This window comes from Podarcis melisellensis (assembly GCF_964234715.1).
Source record: "Podarcis melisellensis genome assembly, chromosome: 6".
Taxonomy (NCBI): domain Eukaryota; kingdom Metazoa; phylum Chordata; class Lepidosauria; order Squamata; family Lacertidae; genus Podarcis; species Podarcis melisellensis.
In genome coordinates, this window is record NC_138538.1 from 36,400,004 (window position 1) to 36,416,019 (window position 16,016).

General features: G+C 44.6%; 1 protein-coding gene across 6 annotated transcripts in view; it reads left to right on the forward strand.

Moving 5' to 3' along the window:
• Nucleotides 1–16,016, forward strand: part of KCND3 (potassium voltage-gated channel subfamily D member 3) — a 269,070-nt gene that overhangs the window by 227,339 nt on the left and 25,715 nt on the right. For all 6 annotated transcript variants that reach the window (XM_081916341.1, XM_081916338.1, XM_081916342.1 and 3 more), the window contains exon 4: nucleotides 14,197–14,298. In XM_081916341.1, the coding sequence (XP_081772467.1) occupies nucleotides 14,197–14,298 (102 nt within the window). The remainder of the gene's footprint in view (nucleotides 1–14,196; nucleotides 14,299–16,016) is intronic.

Sequence of the window (16,016 nt, forward strand, 5' to 3'; positions counted from 1 at the left end):
GTCATGAAGGTGCCAGGCGAGCCTCCCAAGGGAGAGCAGTCCACAAACAGGCTGCAAAAGCACCTTCTGATAAGTTGGGGGCACAAAAGTTCTGTTCACAACACCCAGGTGACGATCTAGGAAGAAATCTTGGCAAATAAATGAAAGCAAAATGTGGGGATTTGTTTCATTTCTCGTCTTCTTGGCACACAGTTCTCTTTTAAAGCTGAAGATCTTTTCCTTTCCAAAGCTGAAGATCTTTTCCTTTCCAAAGGGAAAAGGGTCACATAATAAGAAGCCTCTGATCATTGCAGTTTGATGAAAATTAGCAGAGACTTTTCGGGCTAAATGAGTTTAAGGCCCATCTCTCTGTTTTTTTCAAAGTTGTGTGTGTACCCTGACAAAAAAGAAGAAATTACATCTCAGAACATTTTTAGATGACCTGCAGTTGGCATGTTTTAGTGACCCATACAGTAAATTTAAAACTGCCCTTGGCTGCGCATTAACGTGCAATAACTACTTAATTACGCTCTGGCAGTTGCTACAGAAATAGTTGATGTGAGTGTCTGGGGCAATTATGCAGATGATGCTTATTCACCAGTGGGGGGGGATCTGGAGAGAATCAGCACAGAAAAGCCTTGTATTTAGTAAAGGTGTTGCAAACCTGAGCTCTGCTGGGCTGTCCCAATTTCAGTTTTCCCATTGAAGATAGTAGTTTGGATGGAACAGAAATATTTCTCTAATATATTGAGGGTCGCATCCAATGTTAATCCATTGAAATGAATGGGCATGACTAACTTGGGTTCTTTACTTTCCGTGGTCTTTTCTGAGTATAATCAAGTTGGAGACAAGCCTTTCTATTACTTTTTCTTTAACCCTGTTCAGGGCTGTCTGCCTCCATTGCCCCCCACCACCACCCCACTCTTGCTTCTTTCTCCTTCCCAGATCAGTCACATTGTTGCTGGCCAGGGATGATGTACTGAATGGGATGGCATCATGATAAATGTTGCCTGGGCTGTGTAATCACGCCACTGGCGCCAACTCTACCGGGCCGAGGTGTCCTCCGCTCCTTCAATATTTGTTGGCAGGGGGCTGAGCCCCTCAAAAGTTGAGGCAGCAGAAAAGACCTTCCCCCAAGATGTGTGCGCAATGCAGCATGACATGGCCTACCACCACCGCCTACAAACCTGTCCAGACCACTTTGGCCTGCCACCACCACCACCTGCAAGGGCACCCAGGCTGCACCCACCTTCCACTGCCTTACCTTTGCTGGCTTTCTGCTGCTGCCACCATGACAAAGCCAAGGCATCCTCCAACAATGTGAGGCTTCCCACTGCGGCTGCAGACATACTTCCAGAAGCCTGGCCACACTGTCAGAAGAATGTCTGTGGCTGTAGTAAGCCTCAACGGAGGCCTCATGGCATGTTGGCCTCATTGTACCAGCGGAGGGCCGGTGAAGGTAAGGCAGAGGGCGGCTGGTAGTGAGCAGGTGGGCCCTTTCAGGTGCCCACCTGGGTCCCTTTCAGGTGGTGACAGTGGGCTGAGGCAGCCTGGGCATCCTTGCAGGAGGGGATGGCAGAAGCAGTGACCACAGGCCACTTCACATGTGCCTCATTGCATTCCTCGTTGTATTTTCTGCTCCTCCTCTTACTCTTTAGCATCTTCTACTGTAGTATAATCTCCAGTCATGGTGCCCCACTGAAATATTCAAATCTGGTTTCAACACAGCACATTCACACAGAATCCCAGTAGGAACATAATGTTACGCCTTGAAGATTAGGTTTGTTCTTTGTTTTATTTTGAGTCATTTGAGCTGATTTCTAAGGCCACGGTGCGACCTGATATTCTTGCGAAAGAGATTTGTAGAAGCTGAAAAACATATTGGTTGATTGGCTGCATGTGCCTTGAAGAAAATCAATATCTCGTGGTGGTGATTCACAAATGCTAGTGTGATAAGAGCCTGTAAACCCTATTTTTGGATGTTGTTTTGGTGCAGCTGTTTCTCCTCTCCTGATCCCTTCGATGAGCACATCACTGTGTGTATAGATGCAAGTACGCTCTTTGTGTGGAAATGGCAGGGAAAGTTGCTAGGAGACTACAGCTTGTTGACATGAACATTACCAAATCTGGAAGGCAATGTACGGAGAAAGCTAAAATAACAGATTTCCCAGATACTTAAATCACCAGGTTTGGCACCTGATCTCTGCTGAAAGTTTGCAGCCAATAATTTAAGTTATACATTGTACATAAACACTACCCATTATGATAAAACTTTGCCCAATGGCTATCTAGAATTCACCCTTAGCTTCATAAAGAGCTATTGAAGAATCTTAGCTCAGTTGAAGTCTGAATGTATGAGATGTTCAGTGTGCAGTAGTAGCCCCACCCCCACATGCAAAGACGGAACAAGTCTTCATAACTAACCTGTTGTACCAGAACAATTTGAACCCTTAGTAATGGATTTGCCACTCTCATTTGTATTTTTGAAATTCTGCTGCTACTGTTTTACTGTGTGTTTTTATAGCAAATTTGTTCTTATCATGATCTTTGATTGTTTTTATTGTAAGCTGCTTTGAGGCTCAAAAGATTAAAAAGTGGCATATACATGTACATATTTTTTTTAAGGGGATAAAGAAAGAAAAGGGTTTCCTTTAAAAACCAAAAGAACAAGCATACCGATATGTGATGCTCTGTTGCTTCAATTTAAGACGAGGGAAAGCTATGATGAGGTGAATCTTCCCATGGAGCTTTTTCAGATCAGGACTAGCAGGCAGCTAGGAGGTTGCAGAGCACTGGAGAAACATTTGTTGGAAAGGAAAAGATATACATCACCCACAGCTACCTTGCAAATGATAAAGTACGCTCAAAACGGCACCCACCCAAATACTAAAGTACTAAAGATACCGTATCTATGATTACGATTAGAGTGAAAATCCTGCCCTGAGTGGCATTAGATGTACGAAGGAAGGGGTTGAAAATAATAATACCTCCTCTAAACATTAGTCATGAGTGGTAACATCAATTATTTGTGGCTCCTCATTTTCATAATATGGCCTTGGAAGTGAACCTAAGTTGATTGTCATTGCGGGAGTGATCTTTCTGTGCCCTTCACCATAGAAAGTGATTTATTCACTAGATCAGTGTTTCCCAACCGGTGTTCCGCGGCACACTAGTGTGCCGCGTGATGTTGCCTGGTGTGCCGTGAGCGAGTCCAAAAAAGGTTGGGAAACACTGGTTTCTCTTTCAAAAAGGAAACGTGGGTTAAAGCGGCGGCGCCGCCTCCCACTCACTTTCCTGCTCTGGCTTCCCTAACAGTTTTCCGAGTTGCGTCACTGGATCCAGCCCCCTTTTCCACATGTGACACGGGGCTGGAGGGAGGGAAAGAGGGCTTTACGTCGCGCACAAAGGCAGCCTCCTAGAAGCGCTCTGGGCCGGCGCCGTTTCACCGAAGGCGCCGGAGGACCCCCACCCTCAGCTCCTTCAGAAAGGAAGCCCCGCCCCTCGGCTCCCTACGCCGCCAGGCAGCTCAGCTGACTGACGAGGACGTTCTGCGGCGGCGGCCGCCGCACAACCACCGCAGTTGCTGGCAGCGTCCGCAGCGCAATAAGTAACAGCGCCTGGTGCTGCCAACTCTTTCTCTCTCTCTCTCTCCCGCCCCGCCCCCAAGCTCTCGCGCGCCCCGCGTCAACATCGCCGCGCGCAGCTTCCCGAGCTTGAAGCCAGCCGCTGCACGCACACGCCGGCTCGTAATCGGCTCCGGTTGTTGCCTTTCTCCGCCGAGGTCGGTGGACCCCGAGCCTAGGCTTCCTTCCCGCACCCCGCTTTCCGAAGACCGCACACCAGTTGGGCCAGTACATATTCCCCTCCCGTGACTGGAGCGGAATAGCCCTTTCTCTTCTTCCCCAACCCTTGTCGTTGGAGGAGTCCCTCAGTCCCTCGCTTTGCTGCCTCCTTCCCCCCCCCCACCCCCAAAGCTTGGAGGTTCCCCGGCAAGGGGGAGGGAAAAAAAATTGAAAGTTACACTTTCGTGCGTCCCTCCCGGCGTGACGCTGCGCGCTGACGTCACGGGGCTGTAATGGTGGTGTGCCTCGAGATTTTTTTCATCAAACAAGTGTGCCTTTGCCCAAAAAAGGTTGGGAAACACTGCACTAGATTAGCATTACAGTATGTAGCCCATTAGATAGCAACAGATGAGAACCAGAATGAAATCTATGGTGCATAGTCTGGTGTGTTGTGTCGTGTGTGCGTGTGCATGCTTTAATGCCTTTTTGTGTGTGCAAATTTTCCATTTGTAGAATGGGCAGAAAAGTTCCAACCATCATGTTGGGAAAATGCACCCAAACATTTTTTAAATGGTGATTCAGACCGGGGGGGGCGGCTTGTTGATATGACCTAAACAATGTGATGATGACATCTCTTGAAGAGTTTCATCTCAGCTAAGCATCTCAGCTCCAAGGGTTTCTGAAGAAAGCTGATCATCTAGATCCATTTCAATCTGGTTTCAAGCCTGGTTATGGGACAGAGATGGTTTGGGTTGCCTTGGTGGATGACTTACGTCGGGAACTAGAGTAGGTGTGGGTGTCCTTGTTGGATCTGCTGGACCTCTTGGTGACTTTTGATACCATGGACCATAATGTCCTTCTGGGCCACCTTACTATAGCTGTCAACGTTTCCTTTTTTTAAAGGGAAATTCCCTTATTCCAAATAGGATTCCTCACAAGAAAAGGGAAAAGTTGACAGCTATGCACCTTGCTGGGATGGAACTTGGAGGCACTGTTTTACTCACTCCTTTCCTGTAGAGGCAAGTCCTTCAGGGTTCTGTTCTGCCCCCCATGCTATTTAATACTTCCATGAAACCACTGGGAGAGGTTGACAGGAATTTGGCTATTTGGTGTCACCAGTACGCTGATGACACCCAACTCTACTTTTCCTTCCCACCTTATTCCAGAATGATACTATTAGAAAATAATATAGCAAGCTAACAGCACATAGCAGGACAAAAATGTCCCTTATTTCAGAACACTCAACATTAGCTTCTAGAGCAAGCATTCCTCACCTTTTTGGATACTTGAGAATATTTGCAAACCAGAAAAACTGTCATGGGCCCCATGTGCACACCGCAACAGAGCACAGACTGTACCCTATTATATTGGCTACAACAGAATGCTTCTTTCAAGACTAATTTTGAAAAGGGGAGAGGACCCTGTGGGTGCCAAGGAACGCCTCTGTGGCCCCATGGGCACCATGCTGCTGATCCTTGTCCGTAAATAACAAATTTCATGACTCTCTGCTATACCTTGAAGCTCCACATATAGCTGACTTTTGGCTTCTTCCGTGTAACTGAGACCAATCTGTATTCGAGACACATAATTGCCTGAGAAATTGTGTATGTACGTTAGAGTTCAAAAGGTTAAACAATTCTTATTAATAGAGTGCCAGACTCACTGATGCATAAACACTAATAATGTTTCTTGGCTCATTATGTTCAGAAGTGTCCATAGCAGCTATTTACCCCTTGCTACATTGTGTGTCTTTTTGGCATGGCATATTAAAGGGAAGAGAGCGCTATAGGACCCTGGCATGCACAATTCAGTGTAGTCAATTTTTATTATTTTGCAGTTAACTGTATAATTATTACCTTTAATGACATTTAGGCAATTAAGGCTGCCATCTTATACCCACTTATCTGGAGAAAGTCTCACTGAAATCAGTGCCTGGGTATGGATGGATGGTATAGATTGCGCTGAAATGCCGCACACCTGTTGCACATATACGCGGGCAGAAGCTCTGTTCGGCTGAGTAGGATTTATTTCCGAGTAAATGTGCATCGAGAACAGACTGCAAAACAAATCAAAGGGAAGTTATTGCTATGCCATGCAGTACAAGTATTGCAAGTGTGCACAGCAAGATGAGAAACAACTTAGGTACGGGGGTACAAAATTCTTCATAGATGAAGAAAAGCAATCTAGTATCCAGGCAAATCAGCAGAAGTTTAAAAGATGTTTGATTAAAGAGGTCTATTCTGAACCTGATACTTGCATTAGTCACTATGATTCTCTTCAGCCCTGTAACTAAAAATCAAATGTGGACACTCCCCCCCCCCCCCAGTATCTATGGCTTACTGTTACTACACAAATATGCAGGTTCCTGGAGAGGAGCTCACAGTTGCTTTGCTCCTCCCCAGTGGCATAGCGTGGGTTGTCAGCACCCGGGGCAAGGCAAGTAATTTGCGCCCCCTAACCGGTGGATTTTAGCACTCGAGTCTCTTCCACAGTGCGAGCGCCCCGCCCCCCAGATGTTGCACCCGGTGCGGCCGGCCCCCCCTGCACCCCCCCACGCTACGCCACTGCTCCTCCCCGGTTCTTTTTACTCCTGCACCACACTGAGCTCAGTATATTGTGTATTGTCTAGGGTTGCCATATCTTGAAGAGCAAAAAAGAGGACAGCCCAAGCCAGAGAAAGAGGTGTCAGGGACGCCGCACCTGTACGCCTCTTTCCCCAACTCAGGCTGGCAGCGGTGTACAGAGCAGCCTGAGCCCAAGTGGAGGCAGGACCCTAGCTCCTACCTGATCTTCACTGCAACAGCCTCGCTCTGCTGTGGTGCTTCCACTTCCGGGGCACAGCGCCCTCCTAAGCATCATCTGCTTGTTCCACTCTGCCAACTGGTAGGGCCAGCCCTGGTGTCCAATAGTCAAAAAGAGGCCATTTTAATCCCTACAACGGAAAGCCAGTTTCTGCCTCCCCTGACATATCTACAGTTTACCAATGTCTTTCTTCAACACAGAAGTAAACAAGACAAGTTCTGCTAGGAATTGGACAAATAAAAAGTATGACACACTGACCTATTTAGTATTTAAATGGCTAAATTAAAATTCTGCTTTATTATTGTTTTTCAAAAATGAACCTGGGCTAATGTTGTTTTTTAATTTAATCTTTTTGTTGTTTAACCAGCCATTTGATAGCTGTTTTTTCATGAGCAGCTTTTCAGGGAGTGGCTGCAGCTGTAAGTGAATGGTGGGGCAGATTGTGGGTCTTTTCCATACACTCAGCATACTTAAGACCCATGTAACTTGCATTGTTCACACACAGCACACATGGGACTGTATCAGAAGAGTGGCTGCCATTCAGCTCTGACTGGATGTGAAAGATATCTGAGTGTGACAAGTACACTGAGCCTCTCAAAAGCATATTCTGGGTTATCCTGTGGGTCTCTGACTATAGAGGGCATTCAGAAATCAAAAGCAATCAGCCCCTTATAATGGAAGCTCAGCTGCTGGGGGTGGGTGGCTGTACAGTGAGCTGAACTCCAGTAGGTAGTCTATGGAAATGAGTTAGAATGCAACCCACAGACTCATTATGTTAACTGCAAATTAACTTAACAGCTTTGTTTAAACCTCAGCTATTTCAAAGAAAGGAAAGATGAACTAGGGGCTGTGTGACAAGTTTCTGAGAGTTGAGTTTCATGGGCAGCATATAATATACCAGCCTTCATTATTCTGGTTCCCTCCAGGATCCTGGTGCATGTGAGTATATTACAACCTTTGCCAACCCCCTCCAGATGTTTTGGACTACAATTTCCCTCAGTCCCAACCAGCACTGACTGGGGCTGATGGGAGTTGTACTCCAAAACATCTGGAAGGTGTTGGCAAAGGCTGCAGTATGCTCACATGCAGAATATGGATTGGACAAAGTGTAGTCTGCCTACTGCTTACACGTAATCTAAAAGTATCAAAAGATCAGCAAGCCTATCCACACCCCAATACAGGACAACCTTTATGCAGTCCTCAACAGATCCAGGAGTGCCCTCTGAGCAGGACTTTGGGGGCAGGGCTCTACTTAGCAAAGCAAATGCCCAAATTCACCATGGCTGAGTTGATTAACTTTGAGGTAAGTGAAGTAATATCCATAAGCTGTTCCTCCTATGATAATTAAGTCCAGAATTTAAAGCTACCTAGTTGTATGAGTAGGGGGGAAACAGGCACAACGTAAAAGGAGCCCAAATAGTGGATCAAGTTAGTCAGCCAAGTCATACAAGAAGCCTGTGTACCCTAAGTGTAGAACCTTACATTTGTCCCTTTTTAATTTCATTTGGTTAATTTGGGCTCAGTTCTCCATTCTGTTAAGGTCATACTGAACCTTGATTTTATGTTCTGTGGCATTAGCTACCCCTCACAGTTTGGTCTCATGTGCACATTTGATGAGCATCCCCTCAATTCCTTCATCCAAGTCACTTATAAAGATGTTGAACAACAGGCCCAGGACAGAACCCTGCGGCACCCCACTTGCCACTTTTTTCTGTATGATGAGGAACCATTAATGAGCACTCTTTGGGTTTGGTCAGTCAACCAACTACAAATCCACCTAACAGGTTACCTTGTCTCATTTTACCAGCTTCTCCACAAGAATATCATGGGGGACTTTGTCAAAAGCCTTCATGAATTCAAGATACCCTAGATCCACAGCATTGCACTGATCCATCCAGCTTGTAACTCATACACACACACACACACAATATATATATATATATATATGCAGGTTTTGGTGTCCTCGGGTGTCTTCCCGTGTAAAAGTTGGGGTGTCTAGGCGACGTTTCGACGAGGTCTCACTCGTCATCTTCAGGCTGGTGCTTTCGGCTTCTTGTTACTGGAACAGAGCAGGATCTCAGTGTTTGAGTTCCTATAAATACTGTTGAGGGGGTGTGGTGTATAGCCTCCAATGTTCTGGGCAGAGAGGAAGTTCCCAGGCTAGTGTGCCTTTTCTTCTTTTGTTCCTTAATTACTTGAGGGATATCTTGAGTGATTTCTTGAGTGATATCCTGAGTACCACTTAGGTGGGTCATTAGGTGTGGATTAGTTGCTAAAGTCTTTGTGTCTTGACCTCTTGAACTTTGTGAAGAGTTTTTCTGGGAAGATGGCTGTACTGCACTTAGTTGTGCTCTGGCTTGGCTTCGTGTATAGGGGCGAGCTGTGGTTTTGTGGCCTGTGTCAGCCAGATCTGTGTAGGGATTGCAGGGGGGTGCAGCATCCGGAGGTGCCACCATGGTTTGGCTACTGGATGGTGTCTGTAATTTATCTGTGGAGAGGGTCTGGGTTTGGGTCTGGTGTGGTTGATTGGTGATGGCCCGAGACGCATCCCCACGGAAAACATCATATGCGGAGTCGAAGCTAGCCTAACCAAAATCAACCCAGATGAAGCCAATAAAATCAGACTTGAAGTCACCAACATCCTCTGCTCCAGCAAACCACCCAGAAGCAATTTACACAAAAAAGAACAGAAAGCACTCACCAACCTGAGGAAAGACAACAACATAATCATTCTCCCAGCAGACAAAGGTAATGCCACTGTGGTGATGAACACATCGGACTACCAAGCAAAACTATCAAATCTACTCCAAGATCCTACCTACCAACCTATAAAAACAGATCCCACCACCTATCTGGAAAAAACCACCAAATCCAAAATAAAAGCCTCTCCTATCAGTGAAGAAATCCAGCTAAGAATCATCCCCAGAGAAAAATCATCCAGATGCCCCAAACTCTACGGCCTCCCCAAGATACACAAAGAAGGAACACCACTCAGACCAATAGTCAGCTCCATAGGCTCACCTCTACAAAATCTCGCTAAATTTCTCGCCAAGCAACTTCAGCCCTATGCAGAATCCATCTCTTCACACGTTCCAAACTCCTTCCAGTTCATAGAAACAATAAAGAAGCAAAACCTACATCCTAATGACCTACTTGTGAGCTTCGATGTTGTATCTCTCTTCACACAAGTGCCCATTAATGAAGCCTTGACAGCCATTCAAAACAAATACAATCCCCCCGAATACATCTTGGACCTGACCAACCACTGCCTAACCAACACGTACTTCATCCACAATGGACAAAGATACAAACAGATAGAAGGAGCACCTATGGGATCACCCCTCTCACCGGTCATCGCAAACCTGTACATGGAACACTTTGAAACCAATGCTTTAGACAAGTCAGAACACAAACCCAAACTTTGGCTCAGATATGTTGACGACACCTTTGTAATTTGGCCACACGGGAAGGAAAAACTGGATAGCTTCCTCACACATCTCAACAGCCTACACCCCAAAATACAATTCACTATGGAAATAGAAGCCAACAACCAACTTCCCTTCCTTGACGTCCTAATCTACAAAAAACTTGATGGCTCCCTAGGACACACTATCTACCGGAAAAAAACACACACCAACCGCTACTTACATGCACAATCACACCACCACCCTGCACAAATAAACTCCGTAGCCAAGACTCTCATCTCCAGAACCAAACGCCTGGCTGACAATCACTTGACAACTGAGTTACAGAATCTCTCAAATGTGTTAATTGCCAATGGATACCAGCAAAACAGGGTTACGAAGCTAATCCAAAAAGAAACACCCCCCAAAAACCAAGACACAGAAGAAAACAATGGCATGGCCCTCCTTCCTTATATCAAGGGCACTACAGATAAAATTAGCAAAATCCTCCATAAACACAATATCAAAACAGCCTTTTGCACCAACCAAAAAATAGCCAATATCCTCAGAAACCCCAAGGATAAAATCCAGTTGGAAAACCAAGGGGTCTATGAAATACCCTGCAAAGTCTGCCCAGCCACGTACATTGGACAAACAAACAGACGAATAAATGCACGTATCGCAGAACACAAGAATGCCGTCAAAAAAGAAGAAAAAACTTCCTCTCTTTTCCAACACATGAAAGAAACAGGACACGAAATTAATTTTGCAGATTCCAAATTGCTCTTTAACATGGAACATCACCACAAGAGAATAATCATGGAAGCCATCGAGATAGAGAAACACCCTCACAACATGAACAAGCGTGACGACACATCCCGCTTGCCAGACATCTGGAAATTAGCCCTCCCCACAAAAACTGACACCAGATCCAGAGGCACACAGAACGCCATCACCAATCAACCACACCAGACCCAAACCCAGACCCTCTCCACAGATAAATTACAGACACCATCCAGTAGCCAAACCATGGTGGCACCTCCGGATGCTGCACCCCCCTGCAATCCCTACACAGATCTGGCTGACACAGGCCACAAAACCACAGCTCGCCCCTATACACGAAGCCAAGCCAGAGCACAACTAAGTGCAGTACAGCCATCTTCTCAGAAAAACTCTTCACAAAGTTCAAGAGGTCAAGACACAAAGACTTTAGCAACTAATCCACACCTAATGACCCACCTAAGTGGTACTCAGGATATCACTCAAGAAATCACTCAAGATATCCCTCAAGTAATTAAGGAACAAAAGAAGAAAAGGCACACTAGCCTGGGAACTTCCTCTCTGCCCAGAACATTGGAGGCTATACACCACACCCCCTCAACAGTATTTATAGGAACTCAAACACTGAGATCCTGCTCTGTTCCAGTAACAAGAAGCCGAAAGCACCAGCCTGAAGATGACGAGTGAGACCTCGTCGAAACGTCGCCTAGACACCCCAACTTTTACACGGGAAGACACCCGAGGACACCAAAACCTGCATTCCTGTACCCGTGAAAATCTACGAAAGCATATATATATATATATATATATATATATATATATATATATATATATGAATGAGAGAGAGAGAGAGATTCATCTGGCATAGCTTATTTTTGAGAAACCCATGCTGGGTCTTAATAATCACAGCATCCCTTTTCTAAATGCTCACAGACCAACTGTTTAATTAACTGTTCTGTTGATATCACTCGTATCATTGTCACACATGAAATCCATGATTATGTTCTTTAAAATGTTGTAACTTACTGACAGACCTTTTTTGTGTAAAAATTGACCAATAAGTTGTTGCTACTAAATAAAAAGCTGCTGACTTGTATGGGCAGTACTAAGCTAGATGGATCATTGGTCTTATAGCAGCTTCTTAAAATAATGACTTTTGTTTGCTGTTTCTCATTATGTCAGTTACTCTGTGAATAACTTGCTCATTCCCCTGCCCCACAAAAATAAGTGTCTCTATATGCAATTATTGGGGAGAGGGCACCCAGATCTGACACCAGTTAATTATATGTGTGTGTGTTCGTGTGTGTGTGTGTGTGTGTGTGTGTGTTGGGGGGGTTATGTACTGAGTTGAATAGGATCCAAAAGGCAGCAGTCTGATTGGTCCTAGAACAATGCAGCAGTCTGATTGGTCCGCAGGAGCCACCCAATCCAGCTCCAGGTGGAAGTGAATCCACAACCTGATTGTCCCACAGGAGAATCCCAGAATTAGCCAATCATGTGCAGCCCATTGTGTAAATAATGCATATAAAGCAGATGTTTTGGGGAAACTTTCATTCCTCACTACTATGAGCTGAATAAAGAGCATGAAATCCACACTCAACTCCAAGTATATTTCCGGGGGACACACAAACTGACCTCTCTTCATACAGAGAGAGCCTTCTTTCCGTAATCAGCAGAGATAGATGCTTTGTAGCCTTGGTAACACTGGCACAGTTTGTGTGCCAAAAAGGTGCTGCTGAATTCCAAATGTTTCACAAAAGATTTCAAGCATCAGAGCCAGTTGCTGAAAACACAATGAAACACAGTTTAACTTTTCTCCCACTAAATTGCTGGATGGGTTTCAGGAGAAAACGAAGCTTAATACGTATGGGAAAATAAGAGTGATTGGTGTCTTAGAATAATCAAAATATGAAAATAGATTCAGTTATGATGATGACAACAACAACAACGGTCCATATAGAAAAGAATCTAAACAGCAGCCATCGCATGTCTTTTATTATGACCAGCTGAAAGACACAAAATACTGAGATACCTTTCTAGTTTCACAGAAGTCTTCCTCATACAGGATGTTAAAGAAGGGAAGGGTAGAAAAATAAACAGGGCCACCCTAATATTTTTTGCTGTCCTGATGGGAAACTCCCAAAGGAAAGGGATTGTGCCACTGCTACTCTTTAACGGTTTCCACCCTAGTCTTTGATAGTTAAGGCATTTTCATGTGACCCTCCTCTTCTGTTTCATTTTTAATCTATGCTGCGCTGCTTTCACTTGGAATCGTTTTACTTGTTTTAATAATTGTATATCAACTGTTTTACTTCTTTTATTGGTTTTGTTGTTGTTGTAACCCACCCTGAGACCTTACAGTGAAGAATGGGTCAAAACCCTAAAATACATAAAATGCACATGCTAATGTTTGTGCCTTTACAACCTGACCCATTGTGTGTTACCATGGGAGTAAGCGCCACTAATTGAAGTTAGTGTGCATAAGACTGTACCATAAATGTAGAAAATGCTTTCATTTTTTTATTTCCTAATAACCTTTCGATATAATGCATCAGTATTCCAAGTTAACATTTGAATAAAGCTAGGAGATACTGAATTGACCCAGGTCATCCAATGAGTCTAAGGCTGCATCTGCACTATAAATTTATCATACCACTGTAACCAGCCATGGCTTCCCCCAATGAATCCTGAGGACTGTGGTCTGCTAAGGGTGCTGAAAGTTATTAAGAGATCCAACTTCCCCTCATAGAGCTACAATTCTCTCAGTGGTTTAACAGTCAATCCATCTTCCCAAGGAACTTTGGGAATTGTAGCTCTGTGAGGTGAATACTGGCCTCCTAACAACTCTTGGCACCATTACCAAACTACAATTCCCAAGATTCTTTGGGAACTTTCAATGTGACTGTTTAAAGTGGTATGATACCGCTTTAAATACACAGCACAACTGAGACTCAAGGCTGATCCAGGATTCTATAGTTTTCAGAATACAAACCCAGCTCTTCCCAACATCTGGCCTCTGGAATTTTGGAAGAACACACAGTCTTATGTTTCATTGGAAATCCTGGTTCCTTGCTTCAGTCATGTTCCTCTTCCTTGAATAGAAAACAGTTTTAAAAAAATAAATAACAAAGCTTTTCCTTTTCAGAAAGTAAGGTAAAAAAAATCACGGGGATTCAAACAGTCGACCTTATGATCGGCAAACCCAAGAGGCTCAGTGGTTTAGACCACAGCACCACCCACATCCCTTCTTTCAGAAAGTAAAACTAGTATTTTAAAAAAAAATTGTAGGAAATAATAAAACTGTCAACAAGTACAGTATGATGAAAAGTATATCTTTTCTAAAGCAACAAAAACTGAAGACAAATCCTGGTTATCACTCACACAAAAGAAATCAAGGTTGATATATAGATGGAAGTCTAACCTACTCCCCACCTTGCTTCCTTCCACAGAAAGCCCGGCTGGCCAGGATCCGTGTGGCCAAGACTGGCAGCTCCAACGCCTACCTTCACAGTAAGCGCAATGGCCTCCTTAATGAAGCCCTGGAGTTGACGGTATGTACAGGAAAAGCAAGCCCTTTCAGAGGAATGTTGAAAGCATATCCACCCCTTCTTCTTCTTCTTCCATTGTCGCTCCCTATGTCAGTATCGTAGGCAGGCTTGAGCTGTGCTATAATTATGCTATAATTTTACTGTATGTGCTAAATGTAGGTAGCTGGAAATACAACTGCAAAAGGAAAGAGTTCCAATGGAAGCATACTGGGCTTTTTGTGGAAAGCACAGGATTGGTGCTTTAATGGTGACAGAAAGACAAAGAGTACCAATAATCCAGATCTGTGATTGGTATCCTCAATATATTTAGACTAGTGTAAATGTTGCTGAAGCAAATTTAGAGAACTTACATCAATGATACCCTCATCAGGGTTTATGAAAACATTAGCTTCAGGCTTTACATTAAGAAGGACTTCTTAGCTCCAAGAGCAGTTTAGCAATGAAACGGGCTGTCTAGAGAGGGAGCTAAATCTCTGGGGTATATGTGTGTGTTTTTAAGGATGGACAAGCTATCTAAACCAGGCATCCCCAGCCTGCGGCCCTCCAGATGTTTTGGCCTACAACTCCCATGATCCTTAGCTAACAGGACCAATGGTCAGGGATGGTGGGAATTGTAGTCCAAAACATCTGGAGGGTCAAAGGTTGGGGATGCCTGATCTATACTATCTACAGAAATGGCTAAATGCTGCATAGCCATTAGGAGCAGCTTGTACTCTGACTCAGGAGTAGTTGAGGTGGTGCAGAGATGGGGAACTGGTGGCCCTGCATATGTTCTTGGACCACAACTCCCATCATTCCTGGCCATTGGCTATACAGCTGAGACTGTTGGGAATTGGAGTCCAACAAAATCTGGAGGGAACCAAAGGCAAGCTATACAGAAAATATCAGAAAACAGCAGTAACTGCAGATGTTTAAATCCCAGCCAATGAGGACTTGAAGGTTTCTGTCCTGCAGGATGGAATGTCTCCTAGCATTACCCACACAAACTACCTGGCACCGTGGTTGTCTCACGTCTAACAGCAAAGTATTTCGAAGCTAATCTTAGTAACTCAATGAAAGGGAGGAAAGTGTGAAGTTCATCAGATTTCTCAGCAGATGTAACATCAGTATGAGCCGGTTGTTATATTAAGCCTGATCAAGGCCAGAGCAAGTATTAACACATTTTCAAGGATTTTGTTTTTTTAAAAAAAGCAGTTCTCAGTCAAGGAAAATTACCTAATGGAGGCAACCTAATGCACAGCTCGTGTGTCTTTGCTCACTCATCTGATCTGTCACACGTGGGCCTCATTATAACAGAAAATGCTTGACACAGCAATTGCTACACCTGTTAGTAAGCACCACAGCCTGCCCTGACACTATGAGTATGAGAACACTTAACTGGAGGTTCAGTTATTTTGAAATCGAGGGAGCTTAGGATCAAAGCAGCACCTACTATGGTTGCTATGGGGATACCAGTGAGAATGGCCTTCCTGTGGTGAGTGTTCTAAGCCGTAACATGAAGATGTGCACGTGGATCTCCACATCTCTGCCAACAGCCAAGGCTGGTGCTAATAGCTCAGCAGTTTACAAGGCATGGAGACCTTGGATGTTTGAAAAGCCCAATGAACTGAGATGCAACACACTCTCTAATCCTTCTGGCCCACTCCTCTTGCTGCGGGAGGTGAATTCTGCTGAAACACAGGGCACCATGGCCATTAAGAGATTGTCCATTCCCTCTGCAG